Source organism: Artemia franciscana, unplaced genomic scaffold (assembly GCF_032884065.1).
Source record: "Artemia franciscana unplaced genomic scaffold, ASM3288406v1 Scaffold_1089, whole genome shotgun sequence".
In the NCBI taxonomy this organism is placed as follows: domain Eukaryota; kingdom Metazoa; phylum Arthropoda; class Branchiopoda; order Anostraca; family Artemiidae; genus Artemia; species Artemia franciscana.
In genome coordinates, this window is record NW_027062738.1 from 100,124 (window position 1) to 125,940 (window position 25,817).

Below are 25,817 nucleotides of genomic sequence, written 5' to 3' on the forward strand. Positions count from 1 at the left end.
TCTCTGATATACTGAATGCGATGGTGTGATTTTTGTTAAGATCCTGTGACTTTTAGGGGGTGTTTCCCCCTATTTTCCAAAATAAGACAAGTTTTCTCAGGCTCCTAACTTTTGATGACAAAGACTAAATTTGATGGAATTTATATATTTAAAATCAGCATAAAAATCCGATTCTTTTAATATATCTTTTAGCATCGAAATTCCGTTTTTTAGAGTTTCGTTTACTATTGAGCCGGGTCGCTCCTTACTACAGTTCGTTACCGCGAACTGTTTGATAGTCAAAAGGTCAGATACCAAGGTCAGAGTCCAAGGGAAAAATTGTAACTTGTGTCTCAGGTGCATATAAGGTTTCTATGGAAGAATGTGTTGTATAAACTTAAGAGGGGACTCAAATGATTAGAAATTCAAAGTTCTAGTTCCCTTTTTAAAAGTTAAAAGTGACACAATTGCAACTAGCACCTCAACGACCCTCTTTACCCTAACTGTGTCCGACCGAATTTTTAATACAGCAATTTTGTTCAAAACATACCAAAGATCATTTAACCAAAGCTCCTGGGATAGCATAGCCCCTCAGAACCTTGAGGCAAAATATGTAAATTATGCCCATTGATATAATCAGGTTTTTATGGAAAGGATGGTAGTATAAACTTTGGAGGAGGCTTATTTGACCATAAAAATGAATTTCTGGCACACTTTTTAAAAGTCAAAACTTAACGAGGGCAACTACCCTCCCCCTAAGACTATTTTTCTTCAAATGCATCAAATCAAAATTTTGAGAAAGCCACTTTGTTCAAAATTGTTTCAAAATCAAATAACAAAAACTCCGTGGTCGACACAACCAACCAGAGCCCGGGGGAAGGGGTATAACATATGACAGGATGGACACGTTCGATCGCAAATCGGAAGTTACAGGCTTCATTTTAAATGTCAAATTTGAAGGGAAAGTAGCTTGCCCACCCAGGCCCTTTTTTCCCCAAATGCATTCCATAAAAATTTTCAAAATAGTTCAAAGATCAGACAACAAAAACTCTGCGGTCAAGACAACTTCCAAGGGCCAGGCGTTGTAAGTTATGCCCTGGGGTATATATGGCTTTTTTGGAGGGGGGCTCGTATAAACTTAAGAGTTGGCTCATTTGATTGGAAATTAAATTTTCTAATTCACTTTTTAAGAGTCAAAAGAGATCGTAGGGCTACTAGACCCCCCCCCCCCTCTACACCCTTTTCCCCTAAACCCTTCTGATAAAAATTTTAAGATATACATTTTGTTAAAATTAGTTCAAACATCAAATAAAATAAACTCTTGGGCGACTGAGCCCCCTAGAATCCAGTGGCAACTGTTTTAAGTTATGCCCCGGGGCATGTAAGGCTTTTATGCAAGGAGTGGCCGGATATACTTCAGAGGTAGCTCATTTGATTGAAAATTGTAAGTTTTAGTTACCCTTTTAAGAGTCAAAAGTGATTGGCGGGTATCTAGCCCCTTTCCACTCACACCCTCTTTTCCTTAAATGCATCCAATCAATTTGAGATAGAAATTTGTTTGACATAGTCAGACGATCAAATAACAAAATCTTTGGGGTCATTCATACTCCCCCCTCCCCAGAGTCCAAGGGAAGGGTTGTAACTTATTCCCCGGGGGCATATAAGCTTTTATAGAAGAGGTTGTAGCACAAACTTTGGAAGGGACGCAAATGGTTAGAAAATCGAAGTTAGCTCGGTTTAAGATTTATTTATTCATTTATATTAGTATATATTGTAAGTTTGTTTGCTATGATTTTAATTTAATTTCTGTTCGTTTTGGGTTTAATTTATACTTTAAAAGCAAAATATTTTCGTTGGTTTTAAGCTTGACTTGTGTATTAAATTTAAGCTTCACTCGTTTTAAGATTTATTTATTCATTTATATTAGTTCCTGTAATAAGTTTTTTTGGCTATGGTTGTTTATCTAATGTCTGTTTGTTTTGGGTTCCCTTTATGCTTTAATAGTAGTTTTTGGGCCATTTTGAGTTACTGTAGATTTCTATTTCTTCTTATCTTTCGTATGATATGGCATTTACTTTTCTTTAAAACCTTCTTTTTCGGAAAGTTTTTGTTTAATTAATTAGTTAAAACGCCAGTAATGCACTACTATTTTTTTACGAATTTTTATTTAATGGCTATAATAAAAACATTGAAATTGTAGAATTTATCTTGAGAAACAGAAAAGGGGATAAAATAGCTTTTTTAATATTTTTACTTGATATTTGGATATTCGTAAAGCTTAAAAAAATTAATGTTGCAAGTGAATAATTTGCATTTAAATGTGAAAAATTGGATTTAGGAGGAGTATCAAGAATATCAGGGGATATTGGTTTTCTTCAATATCCCCTTAACACACGCTGAAAGTCTCAACTTAATACGATCAACCGTTCCTGAATAATTGCTGATACGGACGCTAGAAAACTCTGTGGGCATATTCTGGTTCAATTTAGCTCAAAATATTTTCGATCTTCTATTTTTTTTTTACTTTAATATCCTTAGGCTTAGTAGCAATAGTAACAGTACCCGTAGTAATAGTACTAGCATTAGAATTAATAATAGCAGTAGTAGAATCACTAATAAAAGTAGTAGCTGTAATAGTAATAGAAGCATTAAAATAAGATGCTACAAATCTCTTTTGGTTAGTCCAACATCACCCACAACAAACCCTATTAATTTCAATTTGACATACTACACTGTTCCTAAAATGTTGCTGGTATGCCCTTTCGACAACCTTCCTACAAACAGCGGGTTGTGATTAAGTTTTTCTTTCCTCCTCAAAATTCCCTGTGAATTTCACCTTATTACCCTAAGGCACAGTTTTAAGAGAAGTCACAGTAGTAGTATTAGTGTTAGTGTCACTAGTAGTTGTTTTAAAAGTAATAGCATAGTGCTAGCAGCAGCGGTATCATTGATATATTGCATTTTTTTTTTCAGTTAAACATACCAAGCATCAAGTCCTGGAAGTTTCAACTTAATGCAATTAGCTGTTGCAATAAAATTGCTGATATGTCCTATTGACAGCTTGAATACTCATTTACTTCTGAAAATTATCATCTTATTATTTGTCGTACAAGTAATTACAAAAGTAACAGAGGTAGTAGCAGTAGTAAACGTTGTAGTAGTAGCAGTATTTGAAGTAGCGTGCACATAATGCCTTTTAAGACAGTTTATCATCCCTTTAAAGCCTTCTCTCTAAGTTCAAACTTAGCACCAAAATCCATTCTTTAAATACCTTTTTTTTAGTAATCTACATGCACATGTGTCTTTTGATTTGGTTGAAATTCCCCTAAAAATTTTCTCTAATTTGCACCTTCACAGACGTAGCCTTAATACAACTAGTTTCATGGCAGGATTGGTGTTTGTAGGAGAAGTAGTAGTAGCAATAGTGCTGTATTAGTAGTTGGAGTAACATAAATAGCAGTCACATCAATAACAGTAGTAGCATGTTCATGTTTCTGGTCAGTTGAATATCCCCCTCATGATACCTTAATACGGTTTTACCTTAAAAGTTTTACCTTAATACGGTATGCTGTTCCAAAAATATTGCTCATATGCCCTTTCGACCCTTTTTGACGCCCTTTAAATCTTAGCGCTCTTAGCCTTACAAGATGTTACAGTTGAACTAGTAGTTGGAATAGTTTAGTAGTAGCAGTAGCAGTAGTAGTAGTGGGTAGTAGTAACAGTGGTAGTAGTGGTAGCAGTAGTATGCCAATATTGCGATTGTGTTAATTGCTCTACCCTTTAAGCTACAATTTGTTGCCCAGATCAATTCTTTAGATACTCTCTTTCGACAACCTGCAAGAACATAGCGGTTTTTATTTAGTTCAAATTCCTTCTCAATATTCTGTTAAGTTATCACCTTCATACGCGTAGCCTTAATAGTACTAGTATTATAGTAGTAGTGGTAATAGTAGGAGCACTAGTAGGACTAATAGATTCGGATTAGCATTAGAAGCAACAGTAGAAGCAGCATTATTAGTGGTAGTGGTTACTGGTACGTGTTGCCGTTCGGTCCGCTGAACATCCCACTCATGATCCCCCAGAAGTTTGATCTTGTTACTGTAAACCGCTCCAAACATTTTGCTGAAACAACTGAATCAGAAGTCTGTATAAAGGGAATTGGAAGTCTGTATGCACAGAGTTTGTTTTAATTTGGCCCAATTTCTCCCTAATGATTCCTCAGATCTTCATTTCATTATCACCAGCGTTAATAGTACCCGCTACAGAAGCAGTAGTTTTAGTGGTAGTAGTAGCAGCAGCAGTAGTGGTAAAATAAATTGCGATAGTAGTTCGAGCAGTAGTAGTAGCTTGTAAATATTACCTTTTTGATCAATTGATGTACTCCCTTATTATTTCCTGAAAGTTTTGAATTAGTATACTCAATCATGTTTGCCTTACACCCTTTTGACAACTCACATATACGTAGCGTGTTTTAGTAGTACTAGCTAGAGAAACAGTAGTTTTAGTGGTAGTAGTAGCAGCAGTAGTAGTAGAAGAAGTTGCAATAGTAGTTAGAGTTGTAGCAGTAGCTTGTAAATATTACCTTTTTGATCAATTGATCGACACCCTTATTGTTTCCTAAAAGTTTTGAATTAATATACTCAGTCAAGTCTGACTTACACCCTTTTTACAACTCGTATATATGTAATGTGTTTTGATTTAGTTCAACAGTCCCCTCACCATTCTCTGACAGGCTCACCTAAAAATATTTTGGCTTTTTTGAAAAAAAAAAGATCTTGTTTCAGAGCTCAATGCGAGAACAGCTAAAATTGGAAAATTGGATACTTTATGAACATTACTAATTCAGTGAGTTTCTTGTCAAGTGAATTAATTTGATATTTCACAATATTTGGCTTAGGATCATAGAGACTTTTAATCCTGACCTAAGCTTCATAATTAATTCATTGACCTTGTTATTTTGCAACAATTGGCTTGGGATTGTAATGACATATAACGGTGACCTATATCTACAAATTGAACGGTTTAACTGTGTAGTGGTTGAAGATAGGTGCCTTGAAAAGATGACAAGTGTTAGCGAACAATCGGAGGATCTGAATGACTTTTAACTTATCAATTTGCCTGTGTTAAATTTTGTCCAAAGTAATTGGCTGAATTCGATTTCTGAGAAGGAAATTATCGAATATGGAGTGGATTTCTTTGCTTCACCAAAAATAGTTGAAGCTAAGGCTGATCTATGGTCAAAACTTGCGCCTGATGAAATTCCCCCTCACCGCAGTGGTGCAAAGTCTGCAACCAGTAATATTAAGGACATGCTCGATCTTTTGAAGAAGTGTGATGAAGCTAGCATCACTATGCCAACTTAGGTGATTTAACTTCCAACTGAGGTTCCAGTGTTGCCGACAGTGGCCTATTCACAATTAGCCTCTAAAGTTTCCGAAATTCATCAGTTTGTTCAAATTGTGTCAGCAAAGTATGACAATTATAGCCTCAATTACCCTCAGTTACCCGAAACTGTAGGCTCTAATCGCCACTCAACCACTATTGTCGTCTCTCAAGTGCCGTCTCATCCATCGGATCCTATTAAAAGGAAAGACACTATTGATAAAATCATTGGCCAGGAACTTGTTTCTAGTATTCGCCCTGTTCACGATAAGTGGTATGTAAATATTGATAAATCTGCTGCCGAAGACTCCCGTGCATCTGTTCCCGTCATTCTCGCCGGTACGTCAACCAAAGAAATTTCTAAGAAATATTCGGCCATTATAAAAGGTGTTCCAGAGGATTATGCGATTCAGTCTTTTACAAATTGTAGCGGTATTGTTGCTGCCAAAAGGCTGGGCTCTTCGAAAACAGTTAAGCTTTATTTTGTGGATTCTTCAACTGAAGCTGCTTATTTCAAAGACGGTGTATGGATTGACTATGAATTCTTTAGACTGAGCGAGTTTAAGGAAATTCCTAAGTGTTGTTTTAAGTGCCGATCGCCCCATCACTTCCAGTTTTCTTGTCCCAGTCCTGCACCCAAATGTGCTTGTTGTGCCGGCCCTCATATTAGAACGAAAGAAAATCCATGCAATGCCTCACCAAAATGCTGTGAAAGTAAATAGCTTTAATTTACTCAGACATTCTTGCTGTGAGAGTAAATAGCACTGTGTCTGCTAATGTTTATCTTCCATATAAAAATAATACAATGGAGTCAATAAACAGATTTGCTATTACATTCAAGTCTTTAAAGTCCGTGATGAATCGTGTCAAGGAAAATAAACTTGATTTTATAGTTCTTGGTGACTTCAATACGGATTTGGATGAACAAAGTTATCGATCCCAAGAAATATTGGAGTGCATGCCCCCTTACGTGATTCTGAAGAAAGATTTATCATACTCCTACATCCATCAATCTGGTAGTGTTTCTAATATTGATCACATAATCAGTTCGTCACACCTAGAATGCTCGATTATTCATGTTGATATTGAGACTGATGACATTGACCATCTATTGCTTTCATTTACTGCTAAACTGAAACGTAACCTTTTCACTGTTGCCCCAATTGGGAATTCTAAATGGTTTAAACGTAGTAATTGGAAAAGAGCCAATATTGCTTTATATATATTGTCTTTATCTACATTGCTTAGTTGTATTCATGTGCCTTACCATTTACTCCAATTGCAAGTAAAGGATATTAAGCATAATCTTTATAAATATTATGATGATATAATATTATGATGATCATTGCGGTTCCCGAAGAGCGTATTCGTATAAAAACGTGGAAATCTATATGGGATCCCGATCCTAAATTAAAGAATTATAAAAATAAGGCAAAACTTAGGCTTCGAATTTGGGTTGATTGTGGTAGACCTACAACGGGGTCTGTTGCGGATATAAACCTGAAAACAAAGAATGATTGTAAAAAGAACCTTAAATCTATTCGTTATAAGGGATGAAATTTTCAGCCTCTAAAAAGGAATTACCTAAATTGATCAATTCTGAGAAGCTGGATAAAAGTGATCTTTATTATAATGATTCAATTCCTAGTTCAACTTGGTATGTTTACTATTCGGGAATTTTTTCCAAAATTAATTTCTTCGTGCAGTCACGTTATTCTCGGTTTCTTTCTAAAATTCTTCCGCCTTCGCTTCATCAAGGCCATATTATTCCAGTATCAATAACTGCTGTTGAAAATGCAATTAAGCAGCTGAAATCTTCATCCATTGATATAGATCGTATTAGTGTAAATAATATAAATCCAAAGTGTGTTGTACTTTTATTTCATTTGCAGTTGTTGTTCCAAATGTGCTTAACATCGTCACCGGTTCTGGATAGCTTTCTTTGTGGAACTGTCACATCAATTCTAAAGCGGGGAAAACTCCCTTCTCAATGTTCATCTTATCACCCTATAACCAATACGTGTAACTTGAGTAAAATCCTTGAATATATCTCAATTCCTCATTTAAATGAAAATATAAATTTCGAATTGAATCAATTCGGTTTTCAATCTGGTATTGGTTCTCAACATGCAAACCGTGTTCTTTCTTCCACCCTTAAGAATAGCATGGCTGAGGGGTCGCCACTTTATATATGTACTTTGGACCTTTCTAAAGCTTTTGACAATGTAGTTCACAGTCAAGCTTTTTTTTTCCTTTTTAATAATGGTGTAAATCTTTCAGTCATTTTCTTCTTCGTTTTTGGTATGAGAATTCTTTCCTCCAAATTAATAAATCTAGATCTCCGTTTGTTCGTTTATGTCGGGGTGTCAAACAGGGAGGGGTTTTATCACCTAGTATATTCAAAATGTGCATTTCTGGTATTTTAGATGAAATTAGATCAAATCATTTTATTGGACTCTCAGATGTTCCTTATCTTTCTTATGCGGATGATCTTTTACTTTTGTGTAAAAATGAGCAAGGTGTCTCGTTTATGGTCTCAAAAGTTTCACGTCTATTTTCTAAAATTGGTCTTTCTCTTAATGTTGAGAAATGTGAATTTCTAGTTTTCAATGGTCAGACTTCCTCTAATGCTCCCTTAGCTTGTCGCGGTTTTTCTATACCCTTTGTTTCCGCCTTTCGGTGGTTGGGTATTACTGTTACTAATTCAAGTTCTAGCCCACGGCAGTGCACTGTTCGTGATGTTCAAAAGAAAATTCAAATGGGCTATTCTAAGATAGTTGCTAATCGAGGGAAGTATAATAGACGTGCACTGGGTAAGCTATATGTTACATTCTGTGATCATTCTGTCCTTTACCTTTCTCGTCTTTATCCCCTCCTAAAGAAAAATGATGTTAATAAGATTCGGACTTTTCATTTCAGATATTGTAAATTTTTACTTTATCTCCCCCCTTAGTATAGCAATGGTAAGATAATTCGTAAGTTTGATGTTCCTGATATAAGTGCAAAGTTGGCCTTCCTGCAAGGAAGGTTGTCGGATTCAGCTTTTTATCGTTTATCGCCTCATCATCCTTTGGTCCGTCTGTTCGGTTAATCTCATTGTAGCGTAGCATTTTTTTCTATTTGTAGTGTATTTTATCTGCAGTGTATTTCGTTTTCTTTTTTTGTGTTACTCCACAAGTGCCATAACTTGTTATGATGTGGGTTATAAATAAATTATTATTATCATTATTAAAGTGAGGGTCAAACATCCATACCATTCTCAGGAGTATGTTTTATATGTAAACAATGGATCAATTGCTTAACTTACAGCCTTTGACCTGATGTTTTTGAAGGGTTGACATCCCCAAAGGTATAACTCCTCGGCCTTTCAACAATGCTGAAGAAAATTTATGTACCAATATTTCGATTGGATATTTGTTTTGGGTAATTATGCGTGTACGGGGTCTGTTGCCCTTCAATCACTTTTGACTTTTCAAAAAGGTACTATAATTTACAATTTCCGATCAATAGACCCCTTGCAAAAGTTTGTAGGGCCACTCATATCACAAAAGTCTTACATGCCTTCAGAGAATAACTTACAACACATACCCCAGGGCTCTGGTGATTTTTCTCAACGCTGGAGGCATCATTGTATTGTCGCATCCATACCTTTCTCAATAATATGTATTATATGCAAACAATGGATTAATAGCTTAACTTACAGCCTTTGCTCTGAGAGTTTTAAAGGGGGTGACATCCCCAAAGGCACAATTACTGAACCTTTAAACAATGCTGAAGAAAATAAATGTATTAACATTTTGATTGGATTATTGTTTTTGGATATGATGGGTGTAGGGGATCTGTTGCCCTCCAATCACTTTTAACTTTCCAAAGGGGCACTATAACTTCTAATTTCCAATCAAAAGACCCCCATTCGAAGTTTATACGGTCACTTATTTCACAAAAATCTTAAATGCATTCAGAGCACAACTTACAATCCTTCCCCCCGGGCTCTGGTGAGTTTTGTCAACCCTGGAGTCATTATTGTACTGTAGCATCCGTACATTTCTCAATAATATGTATTGTATTCAAACAATGAATGAATTGCTTAACTTATAACCTTTGCCCTGAGGGTTTCGAGGGGGATGATTTCCCCAAAGGCATAATTACTAGATTTTTCAACAATGCTGAAGAAAATAAACGTATCAACATTTTGATTGGATGTTTTTTTTTCGGGGGGGATTTTTTTCGGGGGGAGTGTAGGGGATATGTTGCCCTCCAATCACTTTTGACTTTTCTAAAGGGCACTATAACTTCTAATTTCCAATCAAAAGAGCCCCAACCAAAGTTTATACGGCCACCCATTAAAAAAAAACAACCTTAAATACCTTCAGGGCATAACTTACAACCCTTACTCCAGGGGTCTGGTGAGTTTTGTCAACCCTGGAGGCATTGTTGTATACTCTTTGGAATATTCGAACAAAGTTGCTATTACACCATGTCGATCGGATGCCATTTGACAAAAAAGGTTGCACATGGGTGGGGGATAGTTGCCTTCTATCACATTTGGCTCTTAAAAGGGAACCAGAAATTTCAATTTACTGTTAAATTATCTTTTAAAGTATATATACGTCGGCCGAGTCACGACGTAGGCAATAATGCTCCTAAACCAAAAATGAATTAATCCAATTAACAAAAGCTTGTATCCCCCTGGACAAAACTAACAACCCTTGCCACCTGACTCTGCAAAATTGTTTCAACCCTGAAGGCATTTTCATAAGATCTTTGGACTATTTTGAAAAAATAGCTATATAAAATTTTCCATAGGATGCATTTAAGCAAACGAGGGCATAAGGTGGGGGAGGGATAGTTTCCCTCTAATCACTTTTGAAGCTTTAAACGTGCACTAGAAACTGTAGTTTCCAACTGAATGAGCTTTCTCTAAAGTTTATGCGACCACCCCTATCATAACAACCTTATATGTTATTACTGGGCAACTATTATAACTTGTAATTCTTACCCTTGGGGTTGAGGGGCTGTCGCCCCCAAAAGACATATTTACTAGACCCTTCAACTACTAAACAAATGTCTATCTCAAAATTTTGATTGATTGTGTTTGGATAAACAATGGGTGTGGGGGTGCTGATTGCCCTCCAGCCTCAACTAGTTACTCATTTTTTCTCTTTGCCCAAGTCATTCTAAATGTCTTGGACCATCTTATCTCAGTAAGATCTATTTGTCAGGTAAGCCCATTTGTTTTGAGGACAGTGATATTATACAAAGAAAAAAAAATGAATATAGCTCATCAGATGGTATGGGTTTACCAAGTCTTGTATGATCTTTAACAGCTTTTTGATGTTTAGCACCTCCAATGTGGGCAGCATATGCATGGGATCCACTGCATGCAATATCGCAGAGATCACAGCGCAGCTGTACAGCTTTTTTTGTTACAGCAAGAGCAATTCGGTCAGTTTTCGCTAATGCCTCGTTCTTCTTGTGCGTCTGTCCATCCAAATGCTCTGAATAAGCCTAAAGAAAAAAACAACAACAAATATTTAGAAGTCAGCTTTAGCTTAGGTGGCATTTAACTATTAGTACAATATAAAAAGAATTTATAATCTATTGTTTTGTTGAAAAAATTGCAACTCTCAAATCTATAACTACATTTTCAAGTGTTTGGGTTATATGAAAAAAAAGGATTTTTTTTTATTGTGAAAAACAGTACCAGTAAAAGTAGATAATCAAGGGTCACTTTTTAGGATTTTTGTAGTTCCAAACCTACTGTTAGGCACGTTAATAGCACTAATTTCTCTAATACTTACGAGGGTCTGTTTTCTCTGTTTCTAAGGGCCGCTACACGACATGTCTGGGCAAACTTATTGACAATACCCACTTCCTCATTACATATTCAGGAGTTTCTCACAAATGAGTGTACATGACATTATCTATATTTTTATCCGATTGTGTTTGGGAGGAAATTGCATCAGAGTATATCAGAATAATAGCAGATTTGTAACATTTTTCTCCCTAATACCTACTATCTCCTAAAAATTTCTTTCCACGGAGAGAGAGAGAGAGAGAGAGAGAGAGAGATTAGTATATTTAAAAACTATCGTAGCATAGAGCTAAATTCAGTTTTTTCACAAAAATCATACATTTAAACAAAAATCACACACTACAACTCAGCATTAAAAACTGATGTGAAAAAAGGCACAATTGAGTTTGCGTATCGATTGGTTCGTACTTTAGGGGGTACGAGTTTATTTCGTAATCGAGTTCGGCTATTGGGAGGGGCTGGTTCGGGTAGTAAAGATCGGTGGCTCTTATTGGCTAGGATGAATTTTCCAAATTGGTGAATAAGGTGTTCCAGCCGGACTTTAAGTGGAGATAAATTTAATTTAGCGAGGGCTTGATCGTAGGGTATGCCACGGTCTCGGGACATTTTAATCAGTGAAACCTAAATAAAGTCCATCAAACTCAATAAGCGTCCATCTGTTAAGTTTTATAAGTGTGTCATATTTTAAATGGCCTTTCAAAAATGACAAAAAAACAACCTTCTAAATACTGTGTACGTCATCTTGCCGACTTCTCTAGTTTAAACACATACAATTTGATCCTGGGAAAATGCTTTCATTAGGTAACTATTGTTTCTCCAAACATCCTTTTTTTTGTACTATGATTAGTATTTTCTTAATCTATCTTAATGCATCTTAACTTCATATTTTTATGGGACCTTCTAAGTAAGAATTTTGGCAATCCTTAGAGTTTCATTCCACCAAGAAAAGGTATGAAAATCCTTGAAAATCCTTAGCGTTGGAGCTCAACGCACAGCCAGTGGTTTCGCAGTTAGTGACCATTTTTTTTGTCTAATTGGCATCTTATTTTCCATAATTTTTTCTTTCATTTTAATTACAGCTAGCTTTCTCAGAATCTTCGCTTTTTCTTCCTTGGGACTTTAAACTAATGGTAAAAATACTTAAGTGGAGTTCGCAGTCCCTAAGAGCGTGCTGATCTAAATTTTAGGGGCTTTAAATAGACAACAACAAAAGTTTTTCCTAATTTTTAAGCCTTTAAACAAACTTTGTAGTCTCTATCATAGAGTTTGCAATTGCACTGCCAAAGTAAAGACCCATAAGGGCACAATATTTATTTATTATTATTATTTTTTTTTAATCAGACCAGGGCACCTAGTATAGAGAAAGTTGTCGCAAAAGCTTCAAAAGGAACTCATTAGCTCGGATATGGAAAGTTTTATTATCCTTTTTACTGGTCGAAAGTGATTTGAGGACAACCAGCCCCCACTCCACGCCTCATTTCCCAAAACACATCCAAACAACATTTTAAGGTAGCCATTTTTTAGGCATAGATGAAAAATCCAGTAATTAGGTCTTCAAGGATGATCAACCCCATACAGCTCTCAGAGCAAGGGTTGTAAGTCATGCCCCGAAGGCATATAAGGTTTTATGAAAAGGGTGGTAGTACAAACTTTGGAAGGGGCTCATTTGAAAAGAAATCAGAAGCTTTAGTGCTGTTTTTAATAGTCAAAGCGATCAGATCGCCCCCCCCCTGCTCATGTCTTTTTTCTCCAGATCCAACCAATACAAATTTTGAGCTAGTCATTTATTCAAAGAATAGTCCGAAGATCACAAAACAAGGCCTTTGGTGTTGACACAGCTCCCCCGAGTATAGAACCAAGGATTGTGTTCTGGGGCATAAAAAGTTCTAATGGAAGAACTGGCTATAAGAATTTCGAAGGAGTGTGATTTAATCGGAAATATAAAGTTCTAGCTCTATTTCAAGAATCAAATAGGATGGAAGGCAACACCCCCCCCCCTGATACTTTGATACCTGATACCTCTTTTCCTGAAATGTATTTGATCGAAATGGTGAGACAGTCTTTTTGTTCACAGTTGTCCAAATGTCAAATAAAAATGCATTCAGTGGGAACAAAACCCCTTAAGGCTTAGGAGCAAGTGACGTAACTTATGCCCTGAGAAATAACTGTTTCTTATGGAAGAGTTTTCTGGATGAAAAGGGGGTCATTTTATTGGAAATCAGAAGCTCTAGTGCCCTTTAGAAGAGTCAAAAAAGGATGGAGGGCAACCAGCCCCCCTCCCATGTGTTTCATCTCCCAAAACACATACGATCAAAATTTTAGCATAGCAATTATTTAAGCATTATTGGAAAGAACAGCAATGATGTCTTTGGGGATATCAGCCTCCCTGCAGTCCTCAGGACATACATTAGGGTTTTTTTCTTTTATTTACCTATAGCACTTGTAATGACGAAAGTTATACATATTTGAAATTAATTTTCCATAAGGACGAAGGGAAATCACGTGATCTATTCTGAAAATGTTGAGGAGAGTGTTGAACTTAATAGAAACATGCCATTTGTGTATGGATTGTCACAAGGTTGTCATTCAGTCATTCAGGAATGACTGAGTATATTAATTTGGAACTTTTAGGAAATGTTAAGGAAGATGATACAAAAGGCAATATTGGCATGCTACCACTAATACTACAACCACCACCACCACTACTACCAACAAGAAAATAATTTGGATCAGGAATACAGAATAACTGTTATTTTTATTCAAATCGTATTTTGTTATCAATAGAATTAACTTGTAATTATGTTTCAATTGTCACATTATCCTTACGAGCGTACCAAAATAAGAGAAAAGGAAGGTATTTGAAACTACAACCCCAAAAATATTTCATAGACACTCATATTCCTTCATTCCACACTTACTGTGTTTTTAATTCAAAACGCAGCATAGATAGGAGGTGTGTTCACCTTTTTGTTGTAAGCCAAGCGATGGCGACGCCCTTTAATATGCTGATCCTTGGCAGTAGGATCAGTGATCCGACAATCACATAACTTGCAATGATAGTTAACAAAACTTCCTTCGTCCGTCTTCAGTTCTTTCACAAATTCTTGTCCTATCGGTTGAACATTCTTTTCTTCCTTAAGGATATTAACAGCATTTGCAACTTCACGGGCTCCTTTGGCATCTATAATAGCAGTAGTTGAAGGATAGGTGTCCTTGGCATCAAGAGGCTTGACAGCATTCGACTCCATATTTCCAAGCACTGGAAATACCCCCCAGCTCCCCCAAAAGAGTGGATCCATTCCAAATATGTCAACTTCTTTGTCAGCTGAAAAGAGAGTTAAGCAGTAAGTAAATAATTGAATTAATGATGCTTCTTGAATATTAAGTTAAAAATTAAATGACAATGCTATTCATCATTACCACAGAGTGTTCTGAAGTTATATCTTTCAGAGATGAAGAAGATTTCTTTTCCCACTTTCTGTGGGAACTCTGGAAAGCTGGTTATTCTTATTCTCCAAATTATTCTGAATTGTTGCCTATTTTGCGCTGCCTAAAACAAACTTAATACTTACTGGCAAAAATAAAGGATTTGGTTTCCCCCCTGTGTTGTAAGGTAGACCCTCTCTACTTCATGAAATAAATTAAATGCCAGTGGAGTGTTCCGATTCTCAGGTGATTTTTTACATTACCAATGTAAATCCCTACCAATAAATTTACAACTATTTATAATTACCATTTGATATTACACAGTTGTTGGTATGTATCGGTGGTAGCCTCATTAAATCTTGGAAATTCTGAAGCGTAATTTGAAAATGATCATAAATCCCATGAAAGAACAAGAGCTAAGAGCTCATATGGCATTTGTGACGAGGCCGGAAAAGCCAAGAGCCAAGAGCTCATATGGCATGAGCTCTAGCAAAATTCTAAGAATCAATAGATTGATATAAAAGGAAAATCAGAGGCTTAATGCCAATCGGGATTTAAAATAAGAGCTCAGAGACAGGAGGTCCTTCTTAATATCAAAATTCAATGAGATCCGATCACCCATTCGTAAGTTAAAAATACCTCATTTTTCCAATTTTTCCTCTTCCTTCATCCCCCCAGACGGGCAAATCGGGGAAAACGACTTTATCAAGTAAATTTTTGCAGGTCCCTGACACCCCAACCAATTTTCATCGTCCTAGCACGTCCAAAAGCACCAAACTTGCTAAAGCACTGGACCCCACCGCTAACTCCCCCAAAGAGAGCAGATCCAGTCTGGTTATGTCAATCACGTATCAACGATGTTTGCTTATTCTACCCACTAAGTTTCATCCTGATCTCTCCTCTTTAAGCGTTCTTCATGATTTCCGGTTTCCTCCTCCAACTACCCCCCCCCCCCCCCAATTTCACCAGATCTTGACGGGATTTACAATAGGAGTTCTGAGACATAAGTTCCTTCTATAAAATCAAATTTCATTAAAATCCGGTCACCAATTCTTAAGTTAAAAATAACACCCCTCCAAATCCCCAAAAGAGAGCAGATTCAGTCTGGTTATGTCAATCACGTATCTAGGACTTGTGACCAAGTTTCATCCTGATCTCTCCGCTCTAAGCATTTTCCAATATTTCCGGTCCTCCCCAGCTCCCCCCAATAACACAGCATCCTGGATCCGGTCAAATCATGGAAACAATTGTTATCAATTCAATTTGTGCAGATTGACACGCTTACCAATTTTCATCGTCCTAGCACATCCAGAAGCACCGAACTCTCAAAAGCACTGGAAATACCCCCCAGCTCCCCCAAAAGAGTGGATCCATTCCAATTATGTCAATCACGTATCAAAAACTTGTGCTTATTCTCACTCTCCCCCCAATGTGCTTATTTCCCCTCCAACTCCCCCCAATGTCACCGGATCCGGTCGGGATTTAAAATAAGAGCTCTGAGATACGATATCCTTCTAAATATCAAATTCCATTAGGATCCAATCACCCCTGTTCGTAAGTTAAAAATACATCATTTTTTCTTATTTTCCCAAATTAACCGTCTGTCCCCCCACCCTATATGGTCGAATCAGGGAAACGACTATTTCTAATTTAATCTGGTCTGGTCCCTGAGACGTCTCCACAGTTTTATCGTCTTAGCTTATCTGGAAGTGCCTAAACTAGCAAAACTGGGACAGACAGACAGACCGACAGAATTTGCGATCGCTACATGTCACTTGGTGAATACCAAGCGCCATAAAAAAGTTTTTTTAAAGAATATTAAGGAAGGTAATTAAAACTTAAAAAGGACCAAAAAGGATTCTGTATATGAGATAGAATGTCCCTTCCTGTGGTTCCTTGCAGTAATTACAAGTCACCAATATTTTTTTCTTTTTTCTCACAGATAGTCACAGTAGATAGACTACTTTATTGACATCACTTGTTGTTGAATGAAGCACAAAGTAATGTATTTTCCTTTGCTCCATGTTTTGTTATTTTTTATCTGGTCAATTCTTACTCATAACTTTTTTTTTCTTAAGAATATAATTCGAAAGTGAAACCAAATACGACTTTAAACCGTTTTGTAAATTTATATCTTAATTTCCATTACCTAGGCTGTTACTGATAGGGCAAACGTCAAACTGAAGAACTATAACTGCTAACCCCCGGATAAACTTAAAAATCGCAAGTCACTCTACAAAGTATTTTTTCTCCTTTGCATTAAAAATGAACTTGGATATTTTGATCTTATAGAAGCCATTACAGGTACTACGGTTGGCCCATCTGCATCCGTAATATGTCCCGATGGTCTCTCTTATTTACCTTTATGGGTACTATAGCCATCCTTATCTGTAGCCACTGCAGATACTACTGGTCAAAGTGTCTGTAGCAATTACAGGTAATATCATCACCCCTATCTGTAGCTGCTACAGGCACTATGGTCACCCCTATCTGTAACCATTATAGGTGCTATGGTTACCTCTATCTGTACCCATAATACGTTCCAAAGGTCATTCCTATCCTTAGCTATTATAGGTACTATGATCACTCCTATCTGTATCCATAATACACTCTAATAGTCGTTTCTATCTGTACCCATTACAAGTAATATGATTGCCCCTATCTGTAGACATAATAACTACGATGATATCTCCGACTGCTACTTATCAATCGGTTTACAATATCATAATGTTCACCAAATTTTGATCACACATTTAATTGAAGGGGGAATGTCCGGATATCTCTTTTGCTCCAATGAAATGTGTTCAGAATCCTGCTCTAGTCTATCATAAGGGCGTGAGGAAATAGCTATGCTCCAAATATAATGCCAAAAGAATTAGCATATGTTCCAATACAAGGTCATGATTTATGTAAATAAAGTTCTTCCTGGCAAATCAATTTGCATAAAGTCTTAGCTCGCAAAAACAATGGGATATACGCCTTTCCTATTAATGATTTATTAGGTCAGAAACATTTTTATGTTCGCGAAAAAAAGGGTAAATATATCTCATATTAATGGCATAAAAGGTTAGATATCATATGTGCTTGAATGGAGCGTAAGTTTACAAGACACGGGCAGGGCGGATCTAAAGAAAAATCTTGGGGGGGGGCACTGGACCAAGGGTGCCAATATGATTCGAACGTAATGATAGGGGTGTAGATAACACTTTCGTCAGACCAGTTCATTTGTGTGAATCTGGTTGGTCCTGATGTAAAATGACAAAAAAACCTCTTTGAAAGCCAACAATATTTTCTTATAGCAGTAAAATGCGTATTAACAACAGACGCGAGCAGATTCTTTGATGAATAAATGACTATGGTTTCATTGAGACTTTCTGAATGAGTTGACCGGACTATTTTTTTTTCTTTAGAGTTATTAAATAATTGATATTTTTCTCAATACTAGTCGACAGTAAATCAACAGTTTCTAGGCAAAATTACTTTTTTGAGTTATATTTTTTCTAAGCGAATTCATAAGGCTTAACTAATTCTGTTTGATCAGTATATTGAACTCCTGCGCTCAATTAAGTCCTAAATGATAAATTCTGAGGATTCCTCTCGATGGAACCAGTTAGGTCCTTTTTTTTTTAATTTCCCTTTAAGCGGTGAAAAATAAGAAAAAATATTCTCAGAATAGACCCTAAGTAGAGATACACCGTTTTCTTATGATGATATTGTTCACTTATGAAATGGATGGTCTTGGATGTTCTGCCTTATCTCAATTTAGGGGTTTTTGCCGATACACGGTCAAAATACTGTTTAAACACATGTTTTAATAGTTTCTAACTTAACCCAGTAGCGTCCAGCGTTCCCATCTGAGAACGCCTTACTTTAAACTTTTATGACTAAGACGGTAGCAACTAGGGCAAATTCTAAGCGTCCCTTAAATTGTCATAAGTATCAGAGAAATTTTCAAATTTTTTCGGACTTGACTTCGGTTTAGTTTGGTTCTCTGGATTTTTTGAAATATGGAAAAAAAGTTTTTGAAAGCTATCTGTTTCTAATGGAATATCATGGAAGGCATGGAGGCAAACCTCTTGTTTTTGCATTTTGTTGTTCTATTATCACCACTCTTCGAATCTATGAAACAATTGCACTAAAATATCTATAAAAATAAGGATGCAGTATCAGTTAACCAAAAGCGTTCCCAACCCGAAAATTTTGGTGTTTCGCATACCTAAAATTTTCCACATGCTTTGTAGCAGGCGATCATTTCTGTTTTACAGATGGGTCCCAGGAAATATGTTTCTGTCAAAGAAACTGTAGCTACGATAGAGGAAATAATATACGATGTGATAGACGTTGATATGGTCATTATCTATTTATTCCCCATAATTTCGGGGTAATAATAAACAAAATATGGGGGTAATATTGGGGTATTCAGTGACGAAAGGGCAGGAGACAAGGGCACTAAAAAAGTTCAGTAGTTTTCCAAGTTGTCTTGCAGGGACGATAGAGTTTGAGATTATTGATAATTGTGAATCAGACAGCCTACGTTGACCTTATCAGTCTGGGTAGTTTCTAACTTCCACATTTTGTTTGAATAACATAGACAATATTCCACTAGGACTTCGTTCTAGGAAGATAGTATTTTACCCTGCATCTTACTACGGTCAGGCAGCTCAATGAGATAGGGCATGTGAATTAGCTCTCCCAAATCCTACTCGGCAAACTCAAATGTCCAAAACATTTCCCGAAACCCCCTTTATAATGTGTCTTCCCTCCCGTGATCCATTCTTATCATGCCCCTATCAATGACTTCCAGAAACCGTATCCTAAATCAATGGGTTCTTAAGAAAGAGAATAAAAAAGCCTGCCAATAAAAGAAAACACAATCTGAAGATGAAGATCTAGCACTCAAGTTTAATTATATGAACAATTGTGTTGCGAGAGCAACACTTTGGTTTTGTCCCGTTATTTTTCGGTTTTTACGGAAAGTGTGGACCTCAGGCCAGATTGATGAATATGGCATTACATTTTGGAAAACTCCGCAGAACTCTTGCCTGGGGCCAAAAAGGATGGTTTTTGCTTGTCCACGAGCCAGAGCCTATGGTGTGCAAAGTGAATTGGATTTATATAGCCTATGTCAGAGAGGAGTATCTGAAGTTGTGCAGCTAAGCCATCGTTTCATCAAAACATGTTTCTGCTTTCGAGTGGAGAGCTCCGTTCTAGCAGGCAAGCAGGCAGGCACCGCTTTCAAATTGAAGATGGACTAAAATCTATAAGTGTTAAATATATGCGGCAGTTACCCGGCCCCACAGCCAATATATCTTCTTTGAATAATAAATAGAAAGATTTACAGAAGCGAAAATGTGGCATTTTCCCACGGGTCTGAAAGTGCTACCATCTATTGTTTCTATCCATTTCTGTTCGTGATTTCAGCTGAGCTTATCATTCGGTTTTTCGGACTTGGGATTGCGGTAGAGAAATGGTATCAGATGTGCCTAATAAACTTCAAAAGTTCTCTCATTGCTAAAGAAATTTGGAGCTTATCCTTTGCTCCTTTCTAAGTGGTGACGTTAGAAAGTTGGCCTACGGCAAAAAAAAAAAATCAACTTTTGAACTAAGACAGATAGAATTTTTTTTGACGGCAATCAATAGCTCTTGATGAGCTGATGAAAGTATATGACATCCGTTTCTTGGTACAAAAATTCCTTCATGAGGTAAAGTTTGAAAGTTTGCTTTCAGTTTGAAAGTTTCAAGGAGTTGCCAACTTCAGTAGTAAGGTACGCACTGAAACGAAATCTAGGCCGATACAAATTGTGAGACATATAGAGGACTTGTAAGCAACAGTTGGCTGTTAGGTAATAATCACCATATGCAATGAGGGGTTAGCAACTTTTGCTATTTGATGTATCTATTATTTGTTTCCAGTGTATTTGATGGTAAAACCAATTTGGTTCCAGCGGTGAGACATGTAGGGGACTTGTAAGTAATAATCTGCTGTTAAACTACAGTCAACTTCAGCGATGAGTGGTTTGCAACTATGCTAGTTGGTGTACCCATTTATTTGTTTCCGGGGAATTTGATGCCTATCACGGGAGAGGGACTTATAAGTAAGAATCGGTTTACTTTGGGCGAGAAACGGCTGTTAGCTCATAATCATCTTCGGCAATGATGGGTTTGTCACTTTTGCTAGTTGGTGTACCTATTATTTGTTTCCGGTGTATTTGATGGTTAAACCAATTTGGTTCCAATGGTAAGACATTTAGGGGAATTATAAGTAATAATCAGCTGTTGGGCTACAATCATCTTCAGCGATGAGGGGTTTGCAGCTTTTGCTAGTTGGTGTACCCATTTATTTGTTTCCGGTGAGCTTGATGTCTATCACGGAAGAGGAACTTGTAAGTAAGAATCTGTTCACTTTGAGCTAGAAATTTGTGCGAATTGGTGAATATTGTGTTCGATCTCTTTAAATCTGACAGAATTAAGTGTTTACGCAACGGGTACAAACGATAACGTATAACAATAAGGTAGCTTCGTAATAATTAGTGTCTCCTATGGTATTTTAATCCTCAAAAGTTACGGATAGCTTTATAATACCAACTAGATTATATAAGATATTGTTCCAAGTTTTCATCCGTCACGATGTCTATGATTGATGAAGATAAAGCTCAACTGGCTGCAAAGTCAATTTAGTCCCTTTTTTCGATATTATTTTGTAGTTGTTGTTTTTTTCAACGCTGAGGAAAAGCCTTTGGTCATGTGATAACTGATTGCGTTCTTGTTAGAACATGCCGTTTTAGTAACTTCGATAGCCTGACAACTTCATCATTTAACCGATAGTGAAGAAACAAGCACAAACGAGAATGTAAAACAATGAGGTAGTTTCGTAATAATTAACAGAATGTCATCTATGGTATTTTGATCCTGAAAAGTTAGGGATAGCTTTATAATATCAACTAGATTATATAAGATATTGTCCCGTTTTTTCATCGGTCATGATGTCTACGATTGAAACGGATAAATTTCAACTGGCTGCAAAGTCAATTTAGTCCCTTCTTTCGATACTATTTTGTTGTTGTTCTATCACCGCTGAGGAATAGCCTTTGATCATGTGATTACTGATCGATAGCGAAGAAACAAAACCAAAGTGTTGCTCTCGCAATACTTTAGCCGGCGAAGCCGGACAAAGGTTGCCGCAACACTTCATGTTGCCCGGGTAACGTAGGTATAGTTTTTCCTGAAAATGAGGTTTATCTTGTAATTTTATGACGAAATGATTCGTAAACTGATCCTGCGAGCAGTTTCATGTCTGAATCTCAAGCAGATCAAGAGCAAATTCTTGGGTATGGGGGCCAATGGACCAAAGGCGCCAATGTGACTAATGTTGTGCAGCAAACTAAAAAGTTTATTATAAAAAAAGAAAAAAAGTACAGAATACTGGTGCCATAAATATCTTGAGGGAAGGGTCACCCCCAATCCCATGGATCTGTTCCTGGCCTAAATTACTTTTAACTCTTTTCTTCACCTAATTTCAACCAAATTAGCTACATGGTTAAAATAAAAAGATAGACAGATTTATCACACGAAAGCCCTATTGGGCCATTCGCCATTTAATTAGTCGCAAAACTAAAATTAAGAATTTTTTTGAGTGGGGAGTTGACAGGGGCAGTCCAAAAAAATTACTCCTTAACATAAATCAATGTTGTAAATTGCCTTGTCATATCCCCATAATTGAAGTCCAGACACCATACCCTCAATTGACGGGCTCACAAGAAAGAGAATAAAACAAATCTTCCAAAAAAATAAAAAATAAAACAAATCCTGAAGATGAATATCTAGCAAGCAAGTTAAATTATATGATTAATTTTTCATGAAAACGAGGTTTATCTTATAATTTTATAACATGAAACTGATCTTGCGAGCAGTTTCATGTTTGAATCTTTAACAGATCAAAAGCAAAATCTTGGGTAAGGGGGCTGCTGAACCAAGAACGCTAATGTGATTCGAGGTGGGCACCAAATTAAAAAGTTAATTTTAAAAGCGTGCCAGAAGTGTCTTAGGAGAAGGGTCGCTCCCTACAACCCCATGTATCTGTTCCTTGCCTAAATTGCTTTAAATTCTTTCATTCATCTAATTTCAACCACATTAGCTATATAGTTAATATATATCGATAGATAGATTGATTTATACGAGAGCCCTATTGGGCCATTCACTATTTAATTAGTCACAAAACTAAAATTAAGGATTTTTGAGGGTGGAGGAGGTTTATTATTATTCAAAACTTACCTTTCGATTTCAGGGTATTTTCGGATATTTCACAAAAATATCCGGAAAAAGCCTTCAATCCCCTTGCACGCTCAGCAGTCAGTTTTCGTCTCTTATGCACTCTATGCTCGTGTCCAGATTTTTCATTTTTTATCCATTTTGAACTTTTAGCTACAAGGCTACAGTTCAATATGTCATTGTGAATAGACAAATAGCTATAACTGTGTTACCACATTTATTAAACGTCTTGAAGATACCACTTTATTTTCAACAGGTTTCCGTGAAATAGGGGAAAGTTCTTTGTCTGTTGAAAAACCTTTGCAGTAATCAAAGGTTTTTATGCCAATTTTGCAGATTAATACTGAACCGGCTGAAGATAAATAATTTTTGTTCGTTTTAAGTTTTAACTTTGCTCTTTACATTCATAGAAGATTTTTGCTTTTTGTTGTTAAATGGGTAAATCACCTACTAATAATTGATCAAATTGACAAGTATACTTAAAAAAAGAGTAAAAAAGAAAAAAGAACGGAATGCGAATGAGGGTGTCAGAAAAATATTAGAGGGCCTAAGGCCCTCCGCGGCCTCCCTTGGATCCACCCGACACGGGGTGAAAAAAAGTTTTTGATTCTAGAAGATTTGCCCTATAAAATTTTACTCGGACGAAATGCTGTCAAGAATTGCCCATACTATGTCGCAGTATACCATATAGATACAATGAAAATGAGACATAGCGGTCCTTAAAACAATTGTTAGGTACGTCATGGAGGGAGTGACCCCCTGAAGAGTTGCCAGTATAGCTAAACGAGTACTACCTCCGTCCCTAAAAAGGCCTATATAGGTACCATGTTCAAGGAAAGAAAGAAACCTCCTGAAAATTGACGAGGATACACCTCAACCCTTCTACTACCTAGGGTGAACCTACTTCTTCAATATAATGGAGTTACCTAAACATAACAGTAAAATATTAATTGACTGAAACTACTATCGTGTTTTATTTATATTCTATAAATATAAATATATAAATATATATTTTTATATTCAAACTTTAAGAACAAAATAATTTAATAAGAAAAAAGCTGTTCAATTCCTTTCTCCACATCATTCAAAAGTTATAACAGGAAGCACATTTAAGGTCATGAATTCTGGATATCTAAGCTTTAACGCTGTTTTTTTTATCTGCTATCAAAACCATTTCTAAAGATGACCTGCTATTACCACCCCATCACCACTCCAGCGTAGATGCTTAGAAATTGGAACTTGTAAAAAAATGTAGAGACTCAAAAGCTTAATATGCTTTTTATTAGTTCAATGCTTCTCATACACAAGAAACAGCCAGCTTCTAACAGTGGTGGGATTGTCTGTATCCCAGAAATTGAACTTTCTTGTAAGTCTAAATTTCATATTCACTGTTGAATCCTATTTTATACATTTGAGTCACAAAACTCACCAACTTTAAATTCTTCTTTCGAATTTTTTTGAGGTAAACTACCACAAGTTTCATTTGGCGTTTTGAACACAGTGGCGTCTTTGGGTATATTTATCCGACGTTCAAAGTGACTATTACGAGCACAACCACTACCTCTTACTCTTCTGCCCTTCTCTGAACCATTTGTTAATAAAAATCTTCCGCGACCCATCAATTAAAAAATAAAAAATTCATCACCAACAGCAGCACGATATTGAAACATCTCTAAACATCGTAAAATATTCTGTTGATTAAAGTATAAATTCTATAACGCTGTTTGATTAGTTCCTTCTAAAATTCAACAAAATACATTTTTTCGACTGAAAGTGAAACTTAATGTCAAAACAAGTTATTTTGTATACAACGGAGAGTACCCTGTTTACAACCCTCTCTTCTTACGCTACAGTTTTAAAGCTCTTTAAAACTACTTTTTATTTAAATTAAACGCCCCTTATTTTTGACTTGTCTGTCTCAATGCATTGTGACTAAAAATAAAACTTTACCATAAATAATGGGGCTTGAGATGTGGTAGCACCCACCATATATGCAACAAGTTTTGTTCGTTTTAAGTTTTAGTGCTGCTAGTAGCGTTCAGCTGAAAAAAAAACACTTTAGCTATTTTCTAAACGGTTTCCAAATCAAACCTGGAAATCTCCTCCCTCATTGTGTACAATCTCTTCAAGAACATTCTACCCAGAACATTTCCTCCTATTGTAAATAGTAGTATACTATTAATGACTACAAGCGGGGCCTAAAGCCGATTGTGATTTTTTTTTCCTTGTTAAGGAAATCATGTATCTAGGACTTGGGCTTATTCTGCCCACCAAGTTTCATCCTGATCTCTCAACTCTAAGCGTTTTCCAAGATTTCCAGTCCTCCCAATGACACTGGATCCGGTCAGGATTTAAAATAAGAGATCTGAGTTACAAGGTCCTTCTAAATATGAAATTTCATAAAGATCTGGTCACTCCTTCGTAAGTTAAAAATACCTTAAAATTTAATTTCCCGATCCAATGAGCCCTCATCCGATTTTCTAGGATCACTGGCTCGATGTGATTACCCCTGAAAAAAAAATACACACGAGTCCGTGATCATGCTTCTGGAAAAAAAAAATCAAAATTCTACCTCATTGTATATAGGAGCTTGAAACCTTTACAGTAGGGTTCTGCAAAATTTTGAAACTTTTGGTATGATTTGCCTTAAGATCACTTGATTTCTTAAGGGTGTTTTCCCCCTTTTTCAAAGCAAACTTTCTCAGGCTCATAACTATTGAGGGTAAAATTAAACTTCATGAATTTTATATATTTTGAATAAGCATCAAAATTTGACTCTTTTGATGTATTTATTATTATCAAGACTCTGTTCCTTTAAGTTTTGGTTACTATTGAGCCGCATCACTCCTTAATTACAGTTCGTTACGAGGAACTGTTTGAAAACTTATGTAGCCCGTAGCCAGATATGACTAAACACACTCTTTTTGATTTACGAAATTATCAATTT

At 36.3% G+C, this 25,817-nt stretch overlaps 1 protein-coding gene across 4 annotated transcripts in view; it reads right to left on the minus strand.

The window, feature by feature from the left end:
• Positions 1-25,817, minus strand: part of LOC136042317 (uncharacterized) — a 108,866-nt gene that overhangs the window by 69,726 nt on the left and 13,323 nt on the right. For all 4 annotated transcript variants that reach the window (XM_065727268.1, XM_065727269.1, XM_065727266.1 and 1 more), the window contains exons 5-6: positions 14,140-14,501; positions 10,665-10,869 (exon numbers count right to left, since the gene is read on the minus strand). In XM_065727268.1, the coding sequence (XP_065583340.1) occupies positions 10,665-10,869; positions 14,140-14,501 (567 nt within the window). The remainder of the gene's footprint in view (positions 1-10,664; positions 10,870-14,139; positions 14,502-25,817) is intronic.